Consider the following 23,082-nt stretch of genomic DNA (forward strand, 5'->3'; position numbering starts at 1 on the left):
TAAAATGTTGTATGAATGATATATCAACAATCCATTCAGAAAATAAACCTTCAGAATATAATACAGACTGGAATAAAGAATAAAAAAAAAAAATGTAAATCAATGAAAATAGAGAACTGATGTGTTGTTGCTGCAACAACAATTGGCCAGGAAGGGGTTAAAAAATTTTGTAACCCATGTCAAAAGTGATTTTTATGATAGGTCATGATCCAGCCTCATATGTATCTCTCTTACTATAAGTTGAAATTTTTGTCCAGGGGTAAAAATTGAAAAAGGCTGAAGGGTCATCTGAGGGTTAATCGAGTCCCACCACTAGTTTTTAACTTTATTGTTGCTGTAATTCAATATACTGTTTGAATTTACAGTAAATAAAGAGGAAGAGGAAGAAGACTCACTGTTGTGGCAGGCGGGGCCGTCCCAGCCGTCGGCACAGATACACTGATACTCGGTGACTTTATCGATGCAGGTGGCTCCGTTCAGACAGGGGGCACTCTCACAGTCGTTAATGTCTGGGAGACAGGAGAAAGAAACACAACGTTAGAATAAAAACATAATTATACATATATGTAACGATCCTGTGGAGCTTAAAAAAAACCTTTATGCACTCACTCTCGTGGCAGTACGTCCCGGTGAACCCCTCCTCGCACTCGCAGCTGAACTGCCCGCCGGCGTGGCTCCGACACCGCCCATGGGGGCCGCACACGTTGGAGGAAATCAAACGCACCCCGCCAGGTGTGCTGTTGGACGCCACCGCCACCGTACAGCTGTCGATCACTGGAGAGGTGAAGAGGAGGCGGAGATGTTACAAGGTTTTCATCGACCTGAAACGTTCATTCATCTCTATTTTTTCTTTTCTCTAGTTTCCTTTAAAGGGATAGTTCAACATTTTTGGCAAATTGGCCCATTGCCATAATAATCCCTATAGTCATAGCAGTAGGTTCGTTACCTTTAATTGTCAGTGCAAGCTATTTTTAGAACAGCGGAGCAGAGTGGCGAGCTGCTCAGAGCTACGCTACGGAGGCTAATGGGATTTCTTGGTTTCCCTCATCAGACTCATCAAATACACAATCCAACAACTCCACAACGCTCTGGTGGACAAGTTGTGACCTGCACATTCACCACGCTATGAGATAATAACACAACGTTACCAGACAGAGTTGTTTTAGAGGGAAATTCATGCAAAACCACTGATGCACGTTGCCTTCAGGGACAGTTTTTCATCAAGCAGACTCTGTATTTATTATAAAAACAGCTTGCACCGACAATTAAAGGTAATGAACCTACTGCTATGACTATAGGGATTACGGCAATGGGCAAATTTGACAAAATGTTGAACTATCCCTTTAAATTTAGTTTGTATGAAGCGTGGGGGGAGTGTGTGAACCTTTGCAGGGCGTGGTGCGACAGTGGTCCTTCAGCCGGGAGCAGTTCCTGCCGTCGTAGTCCTCGGGACATTTGCAGACGTAGTCGGACGCCAGGTTGAAACACTGGCCGCCATTTTGACAAGGACGGTGCAGGCAGTAATCGATGTCCAGCTGTGGGCCAGAGGGAAAACAGCTCGGCTCGTCAGTCACTAGATTTTAGTACGTAAACACTCATCGTTCAAACAGTTCAAACAGGTGGTATTTCCGTGGTTAGGAGAGTGGGCGTGGCTAATTAGCGCTAGCTGGCTCACCTGACAGCGACTTCCGGAGAAACCAGGTGGACACAGGCAGTGGAAACCGTTCACCTCGTCATGGCAACGGCCGCCATGTAGGCACGGGCCACTGGCGCACTCGTCCACGTCCTTCTCACAGCGTTCGCCGCCGAAACCCGGAGCACAGACGCACCTGTAACCGTTGACCAGGTCCTGAAGACAGGAAGTGAATGGAGTTAATGTAACGGTGACACGTCTTAGTGTTAATTTTCATAACGAAACGAACAAAACTTGAATCTGAACTAACGAGGCTAGAAAATATCCGTTAGCGCTAATGTAGCTAATAGGCTAAATGTGCAACACTGCAATCTCCTAATCACAGTAAACGAATCAGTCTTCTTGCCACACTGTGAACTCTGTGATTAATAAAGACAAAGGCGTCAACATATCAGCACAACATTAGGAACTATTGTTAGCACTAAGCTAATTAGCGAAATCAAGCCTGAGTTAAGTAGTTGAGCTAGCTGCTAGCTTGAGTTATAGCACCTATGCTAACAGTGTTGGGGTTAATATCTGATATGGAAATATGTTGAAGATCAAAATAAAGTTTAGTTTTACAGTAATTTAGAAGCAGCATGAAACAATAACTCTGATGCTGTGTTCAAGACACGTCAAGAAGTTGGAAATTACAAGTTCAGACTCTGGCCGATATCATATGGCGTCCTCCATTGTCACAGTGATTTTCCTACGACAATTTACTGTTGTATGCGATATATATTTACATTATGAATATCACGGTAAAGGAACAGGACCATAAAAAGACGTGTGTCAGAGATTTTCCATCCTGCTCAACCCACAACGAGCGGCTGGAATAACACGTCCATGTTGTTAACTCAGATGTTTCAAAATAAAAGTTTCAAAGAGTTCACCGCGGTCTTGAAAGCAGCATTCGAAACATGGATCGTTTTAATCGTTTGAAAAAAGGTTTTCACTTTTATTTATAGGCACAGTTACTGTGGTTTGAACGTGATGACACTGACCCATAAATCACACTGTGCATGTTCAGTGAAGCTGCTGCTGATGTAACGTGACCCGGCTGCGATCAGTAAACACAGAAACAAGGAACTATTGTGAGAAGAAGAATGGCTGAGAAAAATAATCTGCACTTGAAAAGAACGAGGGCAGACTGTTTATCTTCTGCTGGGAAACGAGAAAGTTTAGAGAAATCTGATCTGGTGTTGTCATGGAGGCCACACACACACACACACACACACACACACACACACACACACACACACACACACACACACAGAGTTATGCCTCTGTTCTACATGGCTCAGTATAAGGGTTTGTGTTGGGGAGAGAAAACAATAGACTCCTCACCTTGCATGTTGCTCCGTTCTGACACTGATCACGGCAGTCGTTGATATCTGCAGAAACAATTCAGAACAAGTTTCATGTTAAACACTTAAAACTCCTTTAGAATAGCCTAAATAAAGTAGACATTTGTGTTAAAGCTCCGTACAGTATAAAGGTAGATGTTTGTGTTAAAGCTCCATACAGTATAAAGGTAGATGTTTGTGTTAAAGCTCCATACAGTATAAAGGTAGATGTTTGTGTTAAAGCTCCATACAGTATAAAGGTAGATGTTTGTGTTAAAGCTCCATACAGTATAAAGGTAGATGTTTGTGTTAAAGCTCCATCCAGTATAAAGGTAGATGTTTGTGTTAAAGCTCCATACAGTATAAAGGTAGCTGTTTGTGTTAAAGCTCCATACAGTATAAAGGTAGATGTTTGTGTTAAAGCTCCATACAGTATAAAGGTAGATGTTTGTGTTAAAGCTCCATACAGTATAAAGGTAGATGTTTGTGTTAAATCTCCATACAGTATAAAGGTAGATGTCCATGTGTAGTGTGATTATAAAGCAGCTCTAGGTTCTATATTAATACTGTGAAAGTATCAAAGCCTCAGTCCACAGAGAAATGCACACAGCCTGTATTCAGAAACTGAGCCTTAAAACCAGCCGTCAGGACTTCCTGTCACTTTGTGATGTCACAACTAAGCCCCGCCCCCTCACCACCTGGACCCACCATCCATCCAACAACTTTGCAGGATTTGGTTTCTCTGAGTGTTTTATTCTGAAATCTGCTCTGTTTTTATATTGGCTCACTTTAGAAAACAGTCAGCCAATCGGAAGGAAGCCTCCTCCTCTCCCCTGATTGGCTGATACCGAGCTGTTGTTACTACTAGACCTAAAGAGAAAAGCTGAGAGAGGAGAAGGAAACCTACACTGAGATGGTTTTTAGATCTTCTAATCTAATGGATCAGCCCTTCAAAAGAAAACACAGAGGAAGAGGAAACATGGAGCTTTAAATATCGATGATAGGAGTTTCCAGACAGGTGTGACTCAGCTTTAACCTGTGACCAGTGACATTATTTAACTACGTATAATCAGAAAAGAAATAAGTAAACTGGAGGTTGTGTTGAATTTAAGTAAAGGAACCTTGGATCATCATCGTCATCCTCCTCCAGACTCTTCCTCACAAACAGATTTAAAAACTTTCCACTGAATTCTTTTGTTTTGTCTTGTTTTGGAACAGAAACTCTCAGAACTGAGTTTAAAACAAAAGGTTTCTGTTAACGTTTCATATACAAATAAAGATGATGGTTGTCGCTGCAGGCTTCCCCGCTCCCCGCTCGGCGTCGTAGCCTACTACTCACTGGTGTCACAGTTCTGACCCGTCCAGCCGGGGAGGCACTCGCAGAAGTATCCTCCAATCAGGTTTCGGCAGGAGTTGGCGTTGACACAGGGGTTGCCGTCACACTCGTTGGCATCTGAAACACAACAGTAAACACATCAACGTGGGAGCGGCGGCGGCGGCATCTGCAGACAGCGGGACGGAGACGGAGCGAGCGAGGCCTCCTCCACGCTGACGGTTGATTAAAGGAGGAGGATGACTCACGGCTTCAAACCAGCAGAACCAGAAGATCAAGCTGCTGGGTACAATAACAATAACAACAACCATAACAATAACACCAGGGGATGTGAGGGAAACACATGGTAGCTAGCTACACCGCTACGACTCGCCGGCAGCTGTTAGCACGTACGGCTCTGTTAGGAAGATGCTGTTGTTGTCAGGGCCGTTGCTAGGAATTCTGGGCCCCCTTAAAGAATACTAAAGTGGGCCCCTCCCCCTAACTTTTCCAGTTTTTTTTCTACGTATGTATTATCCTTTTTTATTTAGCCTTCTTTGTTTTGATGCTAGTGCAGCATTACACTGCAAAAACTCAAGTATCTTACCAAGAATATTTGTCTTATTTCTAGTCAAAATGTCATTTCTAGTCAAAACAAATCTCATTATACTTAAAATAAGACACATCATATTAAAAGTAGCTTGTTTTTAGACACGTTTTACTCCTTTCAAGCAGATTTTCACTTGGAATAAGTAGAAAAAATCTGATAGTGGAACAAGTTTTTCTTCCTTATTACAAGCACAAAAAACTTTCACTGGCAGATTTTTCTACTTATTTCAAGTGAAAATTTGTTTGAAACAAGTGAAAATGGTGTAAAAACAAGTTAATTTTTAGGTTATGAGTCTTATTTCAAGTGGAAATAGATTAGCATTGACTGGAAATGAGACATTTGGACAAGAAATAAGACAAATATTCTTGGAAAGATGTTGAGTTTTTACAGTGTACTATGAGTATTAGTCAGGGTCTTATGCAGAATAATTCAGTCATACAAAGATTAGACTACTGGGGTTTTTTGTGGGCCCCACTGGGCGCTGGGCCCCTAGAATTATCATCACCTTTCTCCCCTATACAACGGCGCTGGTTGTTGTTAATGTATGGAGCTGCACATCAACTGTTAGCATGCTAATGGTATGGCCAGTCTTAGCAATGACAAGGTTTAGCAACTCAATATTAACCATGTTCACCATCTTAAATCTAGTATATAGCTAAATAAAGACTAACAATGACAAGATTTAGCAGGTACAATATTCCACTCTTTTCTTTAAATCATTTTCCAGGATATTTTCAGCTACATCGTGCTGTGGAGACGTGTTTTTTTCCACCATCGTACCTTATTTTGGACATGATTTTTTTCTATGTTTATTCCTCTCTCACCCATAGAAGTCTGATTTAAACATGTGCAGTCTATATGGCTCATGCTTATTTAAATTTATCATAGAAACATGTTGTTTTTGTTTTTAAACCACAATGTGGGAGAGAAATCCCTCATGCTCACAGTCCAGTATTAAAAAACACTTGTAACTTTGGAAAAGAAATACTTTTTGGGGTCTGAAAAAATCAAAACAGAGCTCTGGTAGCTGATGTCACAACGTGATAAATAACTTCCGAGAACAACTCAAAGCTTTTCCAGGACATTTGACTTTTTCCATTTTTTTTCCATGACTGGAAAAGTTGCTCAACCATTTTCCAGGTTTTCCAGGACACGTGGGAACCCTTATTATCTATGTTTACCATCTTAGTTTAGCAAGTTAACACCTACTGATTTATAAAGTTAACATGTGGCCATGATGCTGGCAATGACAAGGTACAAGCAAATAGGCTATAGAGAATATTAGCCATGTTTACCATCTTAGTTTAGTTTAGCACTCATGCTAAACAAAGATGCAATGACCATTAGTCATGCATGCAAATACGCCATCTAAATCTGGTCATTGTTAGCATTTAGCAATGTTGACGTTGGCATTTATTTCATGCTACATAGCTGCACTCTTGACTCAAACAAACAACTTTAACCTCTGTGGTACAGATGGATTTTGTTGCGTGAGCCTCAATCGCCTCGTTAGCTAACTTCAGACAGATACTCAGTTTGTTGACTTTATAAATCTGTTCCACTACATTTTAGCATGTAGCATCACGCTGCAGATGCTTCGTGTCCATGGTGTGCTCCTTTCCCACTTACATATATATATATATATTACTGCTTTAAATGACGCTTCATTGGTTTTACCCATTTAACCAAAGTCAATGAACAACCAGGGACACAGATGTCAGAGGTCGGAGGTCACAGCGCGCTGACGACAGATGGAACAAATATCGTTCCAGCGTCTCTGGGACAGTGAAATGTAAACAGTGTTAATGGGTTAGTTTGGAGTCCTCGGTCGCTGCCGAGTCTGGTTTTCATTCAGGGATCAAGAGCAGCGAAAAAAGCACGGGATGTGTCCAAAATCATCCAGCAGTGGAAAACAGGCTCCACACGACGAGGGCTGGCAGACCGAGCTCACCAGACACAGTTAAAGGTTGAGGAGCATCATGTGGTTGCTAGTTTGGTGGGCGGCGGTGGATTAGCGCTGTGGTGGGCCCATCTCAGACTCTGGGACCTCCGAACCACAACCGCTCCCCCAGAGATCATCCTGGAGATTAGGGACAAAAACCCTCTGGGAGGACGGAAACTGATTGCCAACGTCCCGGGAGCAACGAGACGGATCAAAACCTCAATCAACCCCTGAAACCGTCTACGTCACACATGTAAAACTCAAGGCCCGCAATACAGTTTCATATTATTAATGGCCTACCAGTATAGCACTCGCACTACTCACACTTCAAAGTCCCATAAAACAGCTACCATATGGCGCCAAGCTCCTATCTGTTCTTCTGTTGAAAACAAATCGGCAAATCTGATGCAAAACCTCCACTCAGCTCGGTTCAAAACCCAAAAACATGAATGAACTTGCATCCAAGAAAAGATGCCAAGTACCTGGCCTGGACACAATGGCACTGGAGAGAAAACACGGCTAAATATATGTGTTTTCTTCTGTTATTTCATCATAATTTGATATATTCTCATTTTGTGTGAAGGCACCAATTCATTATATTCTTTCCATTGAGGTCATTCTTGGAACACATTGCAAAACACTTTGAAGTTGGCTTTTCCACCTAAAACACCTAAACAGAACTACCTTGTTGCCCAACAGTGTGAAATAACTTGTTCTTGCTTGACCGAGTTATAAATAAAGGTTTTGAATTGAATTGAATTGAATTGAATTGAATTGAATTGAATTGAATTGAATTGAATTGACAGTATGCTGGATGTTAAAATTCAGGTTTCTGATTAAAACAATGTCAGTTTTAGTTCTGCTCAATGAATGTCAATACAGTTTGTCCCGCCGCAACATGCTTATTGTTTTAAACTTTGGCCCCTTGTATGATTGAGTTTGACACTGACCGATGAGGCAGGTCTTCCCGGTCCACTGGGGCGGACAGGTGCACCTGAAGCCGTTCACCAGGTCCTGGCAGGTTCCTCCGTGACTGCAGGGGTTCACCAGACACTCGTCCACATCTGAGACACACGGACAAGACAAAACAGAAAAGGTCCAGAAGTTGAGGAAAGTTTAACAGGAAAAACAGAAATCCAGCAGAAGCAGAAGAAGCGGAGCAGGTCTCACTGATGGAGCAGGAGGGTCCGGTCCAGCCGGGGCCACAGCGGCACTCAAAGCCCTGACTGGTCTCCACGCAGCTGCCTGCGTTCAGACAGGGGTTGGACAGGCAGGCGTGGTCCGCTGAGGAGGGGTCAAGAGGTCAACGGTCAGAAAAAATCCTGCAACACTGAATTAATAATCATCTGAACCTCAAGACAAAAGCCTGAACCATCTGGTTCCTAAAAGTTGTTACAGACTCTGACTTTCACAAAAGCTTGTTTTGTAGCGGAAGCTTCTCGAAGCTCCTCTTCCTGGTTCGTCCAAATTTGACGAACTTCGAGAAGAGGAGCTTCGAGAAGCTTCCGCTACAAACAAGCTTAAAATATAGACTTATTTAATTTTTTTCGGGACAATTTCGCATTTCAGGGCTTCAATACAAGACGGACATTACATACGAGCAGCATGGAGGTATTTGGATGTTTTTTGGTGTGTCTTCTTGTTACGAAGACAGTTGGTATCCATTTGCAACCGTTATATGGACATGCACTGCTACGCCGAGACCCCCTGTAACTCAGAGAAGCCACGGAGGACTCTGAAACTTCTCCCAGCCCTTAGTCCACATGAGGGTAGATAATGAGTGCAATTTCAATTTTGGGTGAACTATCCCTTTAAAGCCCTTTGAGACAAACTGTCTGTAAAAACGGGCTAAATTGCCTTGCCTTGCCTAATCACAGATCAAACATCCTGGTCTGAGTTTGATGTTTCCCCCTCACCTCTCTGACAGTCGACCCCGGAGAAGCCTTCGGGGCAGGAGCAGTGGTACTTGTCTGGTCCCGTGTTGCTGCAGGTTCCTCCGTTCAAACATGGCTGCCGCGTCCCACAGGTGTTCAGGTCTGGAAGACAAACACAGGCACTTACAGTTATTGTTGTTGTTAAAATAATTATTTTAATCGTTTATAACCTAGAAAAAGAAGAGTTCCCGCTAAACCACCGAAACGTTGCAATGCAATAAATTCTGCAAGTTGGCCATGTGTGCGGGAACTCTTCTTTTTCTAATTTGGAGTTAATTGTCACCCTCCGACGCACCTGCCTAAGAAATAGATGTGCGAAGATTTTTGTTTTTTCTGAATCGTTTATAACCTGTAATCAACAACAACTCCAACTTGTGAAATGTTTCTGCACCAATCACCTGGCTGTCGCCGGGAACCAAAACAGCTCATCCTACCAAAATAAAAGCTTCTACATTCTAACATTTAGAAGAAACTGTTTTGTTCTCACACAGTTTTCAGGTCAGTTTGTTCAGTGTGTGTGTGTGTGTGTGTGTGTGTGTGTGTGTGTGTGTGTACCTTTGTCACACAGCTGTCCTCCATAGTTGGTGTCACAGAGACACTGCCAGGGCTCCACACAGCTGCCGTGAACACATCCAGGGTGAGGGATACACTGATCACAGTACTCGCCCTGCCAGCCGTACAGACACCTGACACACACACACACACACACACACACACACTTAGTGCCGCTGATACAAACCAACAAACCCTTTTCTCTATCTCTACATATTTCTGTCCCCAACTTGAACCTTCGTGTCTGAGCTGAAGTAAAACAGACACATTTAAAAAACATAATTTAATTTAATTATTTTTAAAGTAAACACTGACGATCACAGAATCAATATCTGGTTCGGCTCTCGTACGTTTCTCTGCCGAGCCTCCGGGTTTTTTCCGATCAACTGCAACAAAAATACGTCTAGAAAACTAGAAACAGACAGATGTTGGTTCTCACTTGCATTCTCCGGGAACTTTACAGGATCCATGTTCTGTGCTGCAGCCCTGTCTGCACATCGCTGACAACACAACACACAACACACAACACACAACACAACACATAAACAACACTGATAAACAACTGGGAGCAGAAATCTTTGATCATGACTGTTTTAATAAATAATTTTCCTTTTTGTTATTGCATCGATAATGTAATTATTATAATAATAATATGTCTGTGACACATATGTGGAGGGTTCAAGGACAGTCAGGATAAAGGAGAATCATATGAACAGCTAAAAACATGGTTCAGTAAAAAACAGCTCTGTGAACATAATAATATAACACATATTCATTTTTTTTTATTTACAATAATAGGCACTTTAAAAATGGCACTTTATGACAGATACGGCCTGATAATGACATTCACTGTCGGATAACAACTTTTGTTCCTTCCAACTGATGCAACCATTGTGTGATGTATTTGTACTATGCTTATCATTTGTTTTGTCTTTGTCTTACTGTAATTTTATTTGTGGACCATAATGGGACTGTAGATGGAAATTAGCTCTTGAGTCCCATTACAAATAAAAGAATAAATGAAACTAGAAAAAGAACACATTTCCTGCAGGAAATGCGTGTGAATGCTGAAAGCAGCTGAACGCCATTGCTGAAGCAATGCTGAACGAGCTGAAGAAATTGTTGAATCGATGCTGAGTTAGCTAGAGAGAGGAGTAGTAGAAAGAAAGAAAGAAAGAAAGAAAGAAAGAAAGAAAGAAAGAAAGAAAGAAAGAAAGAAAGAAGATTCTTTCATTCATTCTTTCTTTCTTCTTTCTTTCTTTCTTTCTTTCTTTCATTCTTCTTTCTTTCTTTCATTCATTCTTCTTTCTTTCTTTCTTTCTTTCTTTCTTTCTTTCATTCATTCATTCATTCATTCATTCATTCATTCATTCATTCATTCATTCATTCATTCATTCATTCATTCATTCATTCATTCATTCTTCTTTCTTTCTTTCTTTCTTTCTTTCTTTCTTTCTTTCTTTCTTTCTTTCTTTCTTTCTACTCCTCTCTCTAGCTAACTCAGCATTGTTTCAACAATTTCTTCAGCTCATTCAGCATTGCTTCAGCAATGGCGTTCAGCTGCTTTCAGCATTCACACGCATTTCCTGCAGGAAATGCGTTCTTTTTCTAGTTTCATTTATTCATTTATTTGTAATGGGACTCTGGAGCTAATTTCCATCTGCAGTCTCATCATGGTCCACAAACAGTAAGACAAAGACAAAAGAAAGAAAGAAAGAAAGAAAGAAAGAAAGAAAGAAAGAAAGAAAGAAAGAAAGAAAGAAAGAAAGAAAGAAAGAAAGAAAGAAAGAAAAAAAGAAAGAAAGAAAGAAGAATGAAACAAACAAACAAACAAAGAAGAAAGAAAGAAAGAAAGAAAGAAAGAAAGAAAGAAAGAAAGAAAGAAAGAAAGAAAGAATGAAACCCAGAACTCACCGGTGTTGCAGTCCGGGCCGGACCAGCCGTCCACACACGTCTTGTTCCCGTTGTGGTCGCACTCGTAGTGGCCGAAGAAGTCGTCGCGCGGCCGGCAGAACTTGTTGCAGCCGAAGCCGTAGTAGTGCTCGTCGCAGCCGAGCCGCACCTGGAAGTGGAACTGGGCCACGGGGCCGTTGTGCTTCAGGCTCTGCCACTGGCGGCCCGGGTTGATCATCCCCGAGTGGACCGCCTTCTCGATCAGAGCCCCGCTGGCGCCTGTGAACGCAACACGGCCCAGATTAGAAGAACTCTTTTATCCACAATCAGGAAGCGACCAAGTAGACAAGTTCAAATATCTAGGTACATATATTGATTGTAACCTAAATTTCAGTGAAAACACAGACTATATTTTTAAAACCTGTAACCAACGTCTCCATCTACTGCGCAAGCTCAACTCCTTCAGAGTGAGTAAGCACATTATGGAAACAGTTTATAAGAACCTGATAGAGGGCATTCTAACTTTCAACATGGCAATGTGGTACGGTAATCTAAACATTAAAGGAAGAAGCAAGCTGCAGAGAATAGTAAACCTTGCCTCAAAAATCATAGGTGATGAGTTGTAATGTAACTGCCACTGCTGTCCTGCTTTTTGCCTTGAAGATGTCTGTGTGTAAGTGTTGTTGTTGTCCTGCCTTTTATGAGACCAAAAACAAATTTCCACATCGTAGACAATAAATGAAACTAACTAACTAACTAAAAGTACTGAAGCAATTCGGCTCACTGGGGGGCTTTTATTTTGAAAAAAACAGTGACTCTTTGTCTTCTTTTTTTGTTTTTAGCATCACAGGTAGGGATGTCAAGATTATAGATTTTCTTAGTACGATTATTGTCAGAGAAATAATCACGGTATCACGATTATTATGCATCAATAAATTTCACAACACTATGAATGTGTAAAATCAAATATAGTCAAAATATAATTGCATTACTAATCTCTTAATATAGGACCAGTTAGGTGTTTGAAACATTTAAGTCATTAATTGTCATCTATACCAAATGTTAAAGTTTTTTTGAATCATTTATTTTTACAATACAAATGAAACGCTAACATAGAACCAATTCAGTGTTAATTTAGATAAATGGACCAATATCTGTGCGTTTACCTTTACCTTGGTGCACATCTGCAGATAAGGTTCCAACATAATCTTTTTTTGGAAAGTGACGGTATTTAGGAATCTTTACGATCAATTAATTGTGGCGTTTAATACCGCGATTAATTGTGAAAACAAGTAATCGTGACATCCCTAATCACAGGTGGTTTATAGGCTAATAAACTGATACTGAAGGCCGTGGAGGAGAACAGACGCTGCTGCTGTGTTCGTGAGCGGTGGGACGTTTCAGCTGAAAATGCTGAGCCGCTCTGTGGTATTTCACCGGCGGGGGGGAAAGTGTGGTCGGGCCGAGGTGACGACGTCTCGATGAACCGAACTGAAAGAGCTGGAAAAAAAAAAACACTGGAGCTCGGTGCGGGAGCAGGTGTTGAGAGCAAACTGTGACTCTTCACATCATGGCCAGGAAGAAAAAAAAGACGAGGAAAATGGCACCAAGGCAACAGCCCAGAAAAATGATAGGCCATGCCCCCTTAAAATAAAATAAACATAAAATGTATCCTGGATATTTGAGCAAATCTTCAAAAAGAAAGTAACACAGCTGTGAAGAAAACATCTGGATCGGAGCGTCACAACATCAGGGCCCAGTTGTTCAAAGTATCCAATGTAATCCAGGATCATGTAATCCATCTTTACTTTTATCCCAGTTGTTCAAAGCCAAATTAGATACAAACCTTTCAAGATTACCAAATCCTGGCTGTTTAAATAATAATAATTTAAAAAACCGGTTCATTAATCAAATACATTGTGAATATTTTTCCATGTGTTTTAAATTCAAACTTCAAATTTCTTTTAAATATCTAGTTAGTTACTGGGCACCAAGACTGGATTAAGTGATCTAATCTGAGCTCAGAATCAGTTTTTAGTTTTGAAAAAAGATTTTATCCAATCCATGATCCAGAATACGAACAGATTCCTTTTTGAACAACTGGGCCCTGGAGTCTGACTTGAAGCTGGAATATACAGACTTTATCATAGACATGTGAACGTATCAGAATATAGAAAGAAAACAAGAAAGAAAGATAGAGAAAAAAAGAAAGAAAGAAAGAAAGAAAGAAAGAAAGAAAGAAAGAAAGAAAGAAAGAAAGAAAGAAAGAAAGAAAGAAAGAAAGAAAGAAAGAAAGAAAGAAAGTCAGAAAGAAAGAAAAAAGAAAGAAAGACAGAAAGGCAGAAAGATAGAAAGAAAAAAAGAAAAAAAGTGAGACAGAAAAAAGAAAGAAGGAAAAAATAAAAGAAAGAAAGTCAGAAATCTGATCAGTAAACAAGAAAGAGAGAGAAAAAAGAAAGAAAGAAATAATAAAAGAAAGAGAAAGAAAGATAGATAGGGAGAAAAAGAAAAAATGAAATAATGAAAGAAAGTCAGAAAGAAAGACAGAAAAAAGAAAGAAAGAAAGAAAGAAAGAAAGAAAGAAAGAAAGAAAGAAAGAAAGAAAGAAAGAAAGAGAGAAAAAAAGAGAGAAAAAAAGAAAGAAAGAAAGACAGAAAAAAGAAAGAAGGAAATAATAAAAGAAAGAAAGTCAGAAATCTGAACTGGAAACAAGAGACAGAGAAAAAAGAAAGAAAGAAAAACAGAAAAAAGAAAGAAAGAAAGACAAAGATAGAGAGAGAAAAAAGATAGAAGGAAATAATAAAAGAAAGAAAGAAAGACAGAAAGAAAGAAAGAAAGAAAGAAAGAAAGAAAGAAAGAAAGAAAGAAAGAAAGAAAGAAGCTTGTAATAATAACAATGATAAAAAGTTGATGAGTTTCCTAACGAGCTAACGAAGCTCAGTGTACTGGAAGTGCTGCTCCTCTTCCCCCATCTGACCCACTTCTCTTCACCTGGGCTGAACCGACGACAGCACCGGCACCGTGTTCGGGTCCGAGACTGACCCGGTGCCGGGCTGTCGTCACGGCAACGTGCCACGTCACTTAGCAGGTCGCTGCAAAAGGGGGTGGTGGGTTTGGTCGGGGGGGGGGGGGGGGGGGTCAGTGTTTACTCTGTCCTCGTTTGGCTCATCAGCACTTTGTCAGTTTGTTTGTCCAACGCTCGGTTTCTGAACGAACCTCCAGATCTCTCACAGCAGCTTCACCCCCTCACCCCCCCACCCCCCCTCACCCCCACGCTGCTCTGGGCTGAAGGGGCGGGGGGGCGGGGTCAGCAGACTTCACACCCAGTCTATAATGGTTCCCTATGAGACGCCAAATACAGCACTGAGCCAACACACACACACACACACATATATATACACTATTTACAACCAGTTTTCTGAATGGGCCCCCCTCCCCCCTCCCTGAGCAGCCGAACGTGGGGGAATTATTTCATCGCTACAGTAAAACAGGAAGTGGAGAGAGAGCTAAAAACTTCACAAAAGGTTCTTTCATGTCTCAGGTTTCTAACAAACAAACAAACAGAAATTAACGTAATTCACATAAATTCTACAATATGTGGTCAGGGCGATACAGAAATAATCCACTGAACCGTTTCAGATTGGCTTCATTTGTTTGTTTAAATACAAATATTATGTTGAACCATTGAAATTATATATAGAAACATAATGAATTAAATTCTTCTTTTTTATTGAAATAATTGATTTATTTTCTATTTTATTCGTTTTCTGTCATATAAAATCTCTTTAATTCATTCTTATATTTTATGTTCTGTCAGTAAAGTAAGAAAATCGTGAATGAATGAATGAATAAATAAAGTGGCTTTCTGAAGTGAACCTGTTAAAAACCTCACGACTCTGTCAGCTCGGAGCTCGGGGGTCAAAGGTCAAGTTGGCGTCGGTAGGAAACCAAACAGCAGAGAGACAGAAGGATGAAGATACTCACTGCTGGAGGACGAGTCGTTGTTGAAGTCTAAAGCCTCCACGATCAACGTGTACGACCTCTGCACACAGAGAGAGAGAGAGAATCAATCAATCAATCAATCAATCAATCAATCAATCAATCAATCAATCAATCAATCAATCAATCAATCAATCAATCTCTAATTAACAAACATTTTCTTCATCAATTAAATTTGATAAAAATCTTAAATGTGAAGATTCATTTCAATAAACGGAACTTATTACAACCAATGAAATTAGAGCTGCAACAATTAATCGATTAATCACATTTAGATTATTAAATTAATCATCAACTATTCTGATAATCTAATAATCAGTTTCAGTAGTTTTTAAAGAAAAAGGTCAAAATTCCTTTCCTTAAATGTGAATATTTCTGGTTTCTTTGTTCCTTTATGACAATAAACTGAGTCTCTCTTTGGTTTGTGGACAAAACAAGACATTTGAGGGCGTTGTCTGGTGGTTTGAGAAACACTGATTGATGTTTTTCATAACATTTATTTAACATTTCATTGACGAAACAACTAATCGATTAATTGTTTAAATTTTTTTTTTTAATAGAAAACCAATCATCTGCACCTGCAATCAGTTCAATCGGATCGGATTATGAATAATCCATAAATTTGTGTGTGGTAACCACTGTACCATCGTGCTGTGACTTTCAACAGGTCGGTGTCGGCCAATCAGAAGAGAGTGGGGCTCTGACACTCTCTCCTGATTGGCTGATTGATCTTCAAAATGATCAATGTCACCTGCAGACTGGCAGACAGCAGCATCTTTATTCAAAACGCCGGCCCGAGTGCGGCTCAACGGCAGCGTTCTGTACTGTAGGTGGTCTCATCCGTCACAGCAGCAGGAAAACCCACAGAGCGGCGGTTCGGCGGTCGGCTGTGATGTCGGGCGTTCGAGCGCCCGGAGCCGCTGACAGGATTATTGGGCGTGATGGGAATGATACGCTGTTCCAAACCAAACCACAGAGTCACAGCTGCACAACAACAACAAGACGAGGAGGTTTGGACCTGCTCAGCTCCCGTACACATACGTAACAACAGCTCGGTGTCAATCAGCCAATCAGAGGAGAGGAGGAGGCTCTCCTCTGATTGGCTGACTGTTTTCTAAAGTGAACCAATATAAAACTAGAGCAGATTTCAGAATAAAACACTCAGAGAAACTTAAAAATCCTGCAAAGTTGTTGGATGGATGGTGGGTCCAGGTGGTGAGGGGGCGGGGCTTAGTTGTGACATCACAAAGTGACAGGAAGTCCAGACGGCTGGTTTTAAGGCTCAGTTTCTGAATACAGGCTGTGTGCATTTCTCTGTGGACTGAGGCTTTGATACTTTCACAGTATTAATATAGAACCTAGAGCTGCTTTATAATCACACTACACATGGACATCTACCTTTATACTGTATGGAGCTTTAATAGAAACATCTACCTTTATACTGTATGGAGCTTTAACACAAACATCTACCTTTATACTGTGTGGAGCTTTAAAACAAACATCTACCTTTATACTGTGTGGAGCTTTAAAACAAACATCTACCTTTATACTGTGTGGAGCTTTAAAACAAACATCTACCTTTATACTGTGTGGAGCTTTAACACAAACATCTACCTTTATACTGTATGGAGCTTTAATACAAACATCTACCTTTATTTTGAAGGAGCTTTAATACAAACATCTACCTTTATTCTGAAGGAGCTTTGACATCATCAACAACATACATGCGTGTTGTTGTTGTCTTGTTGATCTCCTGAACGTTCCCGACTCTTTCAGAACCAGTGAACCTCGACCTCCATCTTTCTCCTCGGCCGGCGTCTCACACACCGACAAACACGACGTCAACACAGGAAGTTTCTCTCCCTCTCTCTCTCTCTCTCTCTCCCCCCTTCCCTCCCTCCTCAGCCTGAACCTGCCTCCACATGCCTCCTGACTCTCTCTGTTCTCAGACTTTTATTTTCCCACAGTGAGGAACGTTGCAGCCAGTTAAAGCAGCTCCATCAAACAATCAGAGGAGGATCAGGGAGTTGATGGGAAAAAACCACCCGGTGTTTGTTTGGTGGGCAATGTTAGAGCCATTTTGTAAATTACATTTAAATTTGTTGGATTTATCCTTTATATACAGTATTTGAGGTATAAGAGTGCCTATTAGTTAGTAACAACTGCTCTCTTCTTATTGGCTGAGACGTGCGTATGTGATATGTGCGTAATTTGGTTCAGTTATGATTATGGAGGCGAGGAGAGCACACTAGTTTTTGACCGTGCTAATGATTATTGCCTGATTTTGGATTGATACACAGTTTTTTATTGCAACATCAGGGTTTTTGCAGTTTTAACCAACTCAAATTGAAGACTTTTTTTAGACCTTTTTAAGACCATTATGAATTTAAGACCTATATCACGACAAACAAAAACGTACAAAAGAAATGCAGAGTCACAAAATTACTTCCTGCAATTAAATTGGCTGTAACATATAGGCTACAGTAAGTTGCGTGTTGGGCTCGTTTGTAGTTGTATATACAATAAAGCACAATGAAGAGCATTTTATTGAGCAGCTGTCTAAAATTATTGTGTTATGCGCGTTGCCTTCAGGGACAGTTTTTCATCAACAGTGTCTGAATTTCCCTCTAAAACAACTCTGTGTGGTAACGTTGTGTTATTATCTCATAGTGTGGTGAATGTGCAGGTCACAACTTGTCCACCACAGCGTTGTGGAGTTGTTGGATTGTGTATTTGATGAGTTTGATGATGAGAGAAACCAAGAAATCCCATTATGAGCCTCCGTAGTGTAGCTCTGAGCAGCTCACGGCTCTGCTCCGCCGTTCTAAAAAATAGCTTGCACCGACAATTAAAGGTAATGAACCTACTGCTATGACTATAGGGATTATGGCAATGAGCCAGTTTGCCAAAATGTTGAACTATCCCTTTAAGACTTTTCAAGGCCTAAAATTTTAATTTTCAACATTTATACTTTACGGAAACCCTAAACATGTTTGTTTTCCCTGCTGGGTCCGGTTTCAGCCAGAAAGAGAACGAAGAGTGGTGACGCAAACGATGTTGCAAGAGCAGCTCCGACGGTTCCAGCTCGGTTCTGCTTTGGTGGCAGTTATGTGGCGTTGGGGTAAACAGCGCCGTGGAACACTGCAGACACGACACGCCGAGGAGAACCGGCAGAAGAAGAACCAGGGTTGGGGGGGGGGGTTTAATCACTGGTTTTTGAAAGACCAGACCGGGTTCACAATCGGACTGATACCAGATCCTGCATGGGGGTCTGGACTGAGCCGTGCGAGGGTTAAAACCACTGGACTGGACATCAGACCCAGATCGGTTCTGGACCCGGAGCAAAATCCAGGAAAACAACTCATCATCAGCTGTTAAAACATGAACTGAGACGGGATCATGTGTCCAAAACCCCTCCCTCATCCCCTCCTCCCTACTCACTATAGTGAATTCGGTAACACTTTACTTGAATAGGTATTCATAACATGTAAGCTGTCATAAACATCATTGAATACTTATGACAGCTGTCGTTAAGTGTCATTCGGGAAGTTATGTCACTTTTGATGCAAAGTTGACATTGTTTGAGATGTCCTTGTTATGAGAACTTGACATCATTTTTTAAAAGTTTGGCAATTAGGTCTGCTATGACAGTTTAAATTGTCTTTATGTCAAGTTGTCAGAACAAAAACATCTCAAACAATGTCAACTTTGCATTAAAAGTGACATAACTTACCGAATGACACTTAACGACAGCTGTCATAAGTATTCATTGATGTTTATTATGACAGCTGTTATGTCATGGTTATGACAGTGTTATGTCAATCTTATGAATACCTATTCAAGTAAAGTGTTACCGTGAATTCAATATAGTGACTCACTGGTCAAATAAAAAAATACTTTCAGACACTACTCCGCCGCACAGTTAATGACGTATTACGCCGCATAATTAAAACGTTCGACCGCGATCGTAACGAGGCTGCTCTCTCTCTCTGACAGCTGCCCACTTGTTTATATCTGATAAGATCCGCCTGGCTCCATCTAGTGGCCGAATTAAGAATTTGGATTTGTGATAATGCTCCTTTAAGCATCAAAGATGTTCAATCAAACCCACATAGTTTGAAACAAAGTTCAAAACACACACAGCCAGTGTCACAACTAAGCATAAAGTATGCTAGCTTAATGCTAACGTATAATGTAAAACCTCATAGACGGGCTAACAGAAATTAGCCTATACTCTGGCAGCCCGGACACGTTTATTGAGAGGCTGCTGCACTACTTGCATTTATTTGGTAGCTACACCGGTCGCTCTGGGCCGGTGTGGTAACGGCGTCGACCCGTGACCGCAATGCATGATGGGATATCTTGCTCCGGTTAGTGACCATTGGATGTTCACTACATTTTGCAGTGAATTGTGGGATAGATTCAGTGCACTATAGTGAACATTAATAATCACTAAACATTCGGACACCACTACAACACGGCAAGTACAGGGGATTTCAGACACAACGAGAATCATGTTGTTAACATTATGGAAAGTCCAAATTTTTGTTGTGATTGGTTGTTAAAATAAAGATTGAATTCGGCCTTGTAAACATTTGAGATACAAAGGAAAACACACTGAAGGAAGGGAAAAACTGCCCCAGTGCATTGTGGGATGGGGGTTGGGGGAGGCTGCTGGGATGTTGTTGTTGTTGTTTCTCCTCGGTACCAGACTCGGAGCCCAGACGAAGCTCCGCTCACCGACCAAAACATGGATGTTTCTGACGACCACAGTCCAAAATCATCAAAATCATCCACTCGCTCTGTATATTAGTCATTTTCCCATCATGCCTCTCTCTCTCCTCATTTCCAACAACGGTTCTCATGAGCTTTATTTTCCTAATGATCCGTCAGAGCCTCAAATTAGTTTGACCTCAGTCACAGAGGCTTCATATTAGAGCTCCTTCAAAATAAAGGTAGATGTTTGTATTAAAGCTCCATACAGTATAAAGGTAGATGTTTGTGTTAAAGCTCCATACAGTATAAAGGTAGATGTTTGTGTTAAAGCTCCATACAGTATAAAGGTAGATGTTTGTATTAAAGCTCCATACAGTATAAAGGTAGATGTTTGTATTAAAGCCCCATACAGTATAAAGGTAGATGTTTGTATTAAAGCTCCATACAGTATAAAGGTAGATGTTTGTATTAAAGCTCCATACAGTATAAAGGTAGATGTTTATGTTAAAGCTCCTTCAGTATAAAGGTAGATGTTTGTATTAAAGCTCCATACAGTATAAAGGTAGATGTTTGTGTTAAAGCTCCATACAGTATAAAGGTAGATGTTTGTGTTAAAGCTCCATACAGTATAAAGGTAGATGTTTGTATTAAAGCTCCATACAGTATAAAGGTAGATGTCCATGTGTAGTGTGATTATAAAGCAGCTCTAGGTTCTATATTAATACTGTGAAAGTATCAAAGCCTCAGTTCACAGAGAAATGCACACAGCCTGTATTCAGAAACTGAGCCTTAAAACCAGCCGTCAGGACTTCCTGTCACTTTGTGATGTCACAACTAAGCCCTGGCCCCTCACCACCTGGACCCACCATCCATCCAACAACTTGTAGGATTTGGTTTCTCTGAGTGTTTTATTCTGAAATCTGCTGTTTTTATATTGGATCACTTTAGAAAACAGTCAGCCAATCAGAAGCCTCAGAGCCTCTTCCTCTCTTCTGATTGGCTGACTGGTTTAATACCAACAACATTAAACTCTGGCTGAGATATCTGATGAAAACAAACTGCTACTCCCATAATCGCCTGCTGCAGCTGTGACTTTTCAGTAGAAAAACACCAGTGAAGGAAAAAAGAAAGAAAAAGTGATTAAAAAAACAGAAGCATCCAAATAAACAAAAAGAGAAAAAATGTAAAACAGCAGAAGAGAGAAAGAGGAGAACATGAGTCATGAGATAAAACAACTGGAAAACAGAAAGAGGAGGAGGAGGAGGAGGAGGAGGAGGAAACTCCCGCTGATCATCTGACCATCACCGATCAAAGTCAAGTTTAAAGGGATAGTTCAACATTTTGTCAAATCAGCCCATTCATTGCCATAATCCCTATAGTCATAGCAGTAGGTTCGTTACCTTTAATTGTCGGTGCAAGCTGTTTTTAGAACGGCGGAGCAGAGTCGTGAGCTGCTCAGAGCTACGCTACGGAGGCTCATGGGATTTCTTGGTTTCCCTCATCAAACTCATCAAATACACAATCCAACAACTCCACAACGCTCTGGTGGACAAGTTGTGACCTGCACATTCACCACGCTATGAGATAATAACACAACGTTACCACACAGAGTTGTTTTAGAGGGAAATACAGAGACTGCTTGCTGAAAAACTGTCCCTGAAGGCAACGCGCATCAGTGGTTTTGCATGAATTTCCCTCTAAAACAACTCTGTCTGGTAACGTTGTGTTATTATCTCATAGCGTGGTGAATGTGCAGGTCACAACTTGTCCACCAGAGCGTTGTGGAGTTTTTGGATTGTGTATTTGATGAGTTTGATGAGGGAAACCAAGAAATCCCATAATGAGCCTCCGTAGCGTAGCTCTGAGCAGCTCACGGCTCTGCTCCACCGTTCTAAAAATAGCTTGCACCGACAATTAAAGGTAACGAACCTACTGCTATGACTATAGGGATTATGGCAATGGGACAAGTTGACAAAATGTTGAACTATCCCTTTAAGACGTTGTGGTTTCAAACAGTCGTCACCTCCTCACAACAAACAGAGCTTCTTCTCTCAGCATCTTCACAAACATCTGGTTCCAGATACGACTGAACTCTAACTCACCGGCCAGGCGAAGCTGAAGGGCAGAACCATCTTGGCCTTGTCGCCCGTGGCGCTGCTGCGTAGAGCGAAGGTGTTCCCGCCGAGCACCGGCGTGGAGGCGGAGCCGAAGCTGCAGGGCCCGGCCGACGACACCTTCAGCTGGTATTCCTTCAGACACACCCGGAAGTAGGTGTCGCACTCGTCGCCGTCGTCCACAGCCGCCGCGCAGCGCTGATCCGCGGCGTGGTGGTGGCGCGGTCCGTCGCAGCAGGCGCCGCTCTGCAGCCGCCCGTTAACGTTCTGCATCGACAGGATCTGAAGCTCGAAGTGTCCTGAAGCCGAGGACACCTGCAGACGGAGGAGGACGGAGGACAGGTGAGTCATTCTGGTTTCTGAACAAAACTTTCAACCCTGGAACAACGACTCTTTGTTTCAAGGTTGAAGATTTTGGCTAAAAAAAAAAGCCAAAAATCCTTATCCAAGATATGTAGCATTGAATTGAATTTGAATTGAATTGAATTTGTTTATTTCGGTCATACAACACCAACATCAAAATCAACCATTCTGTGTGAACAATTTAGCCAACACATATTATACACAATTGCAACCATACACACACACACACACACACAAAAAAGAAAAGATCATACAGTGACCAAAAAGGGAATAGGCTGAAGCCCAAGGCTTATATTTGCCCGTCCTTTACACTCTATGAAATTAAATTACCTAGAATGTCAGCAGTCCAATATAATAAGATGAAAGTAATCATTACTGTATTTTATAATTTTTCATTATTTTACATTTCAAGGCTTTCTTAAAACTCAACAAAGAACTACATGTCTTCAACTCATCACTGAGCTTCAGGAAATCATGAAATTATATTATTTTTTTCCTAAACAGTTGTGAACTATTATTTATTTCTAGTATAAAGCAGTTGAGAGGTTGAGCTTGACGATGTGACGATCTCACTATAAAAACTATAAAATATATGTAAGAAAAGATGTTGAACACTTTCTTCTCTTTAC

General features: G+C 41.0%; 1 protein-coding gene across 1 annotated transcript in view; it reads right to left on the reverse strand.

Moving 5' to 3' along the window:
* LOC310989428 (protein jagged-1a-like) overlaps window positions 1-23,082 on the reverse strand; it is a gene marked incomplete at its 3' end in the record, with an annotated part of 35,203 nt that overhangs the window by 9,494 nt on the left and 2,627 nt on the right. Inside the window, exons 2-15 of the mRNA XM_083976499.1 lie at window positions 22,079-22,405; window positions 15,246-15,303; window positions 11,283-11,540; window positions 9,808-9,868; window positions 9,372-9,502; window positions 8,799-8,918; window positions 8,053-8,166; window positions 7,833-7,946; window positions 4,358-4,471; window positions 3,020-3,066; window positions 1,676-1,849; window positions 1,385-1,535; window positions 610-774; window positions 396-509 (exon numbers count right to left, since the gene is read on the reverse strand). Of these exons, the coding sequence (XP_083832625.1) occupies window positions 396-509; window positions 610-774; window positions 1,385-1,535; window positions 1,676-1,849; window positions 3,020-3,066; window positions 4,358-4,471; window positions 7,833-7,946; window positions 8,053-8,166; window positions 8,799-8,918; window positions 9,372-9,502; window positions 9,808-9,868; window positions 11,283-11,540; window positions 15,246-15,303; window positions 22,079-22,405 (1,948 nt within the window). The remainder of the gene's footprint in view (window positions 1-395; window positions 510-609; window positions 775-1,384; window positions 1,536-1,675; window positions 1,850-3,019; window positions 3,067-4,357; window positions 4,472-7,832; window positions 7,947-8,052; window positions 8,167-8,798; window positions 8,919-9,371; window positions 9,503-9,807; window positions 9,869-11,282; window positions 11,541-15,245; window positions 15,304-22,078; window positions 22,406-23,082) is intronic.

This window comes from Trachurus trachurus (genome assembly GCF_905171665.1).
Source record: "Trachurus trachurus genome assembly, chromosome: 1".
Taxonomy (NCBI): Eukaryota; Metazoa; Chordata; class Actinopteri; order Carangiformes; family Carangidae; genus Trachurus; species Trachurus trachurus.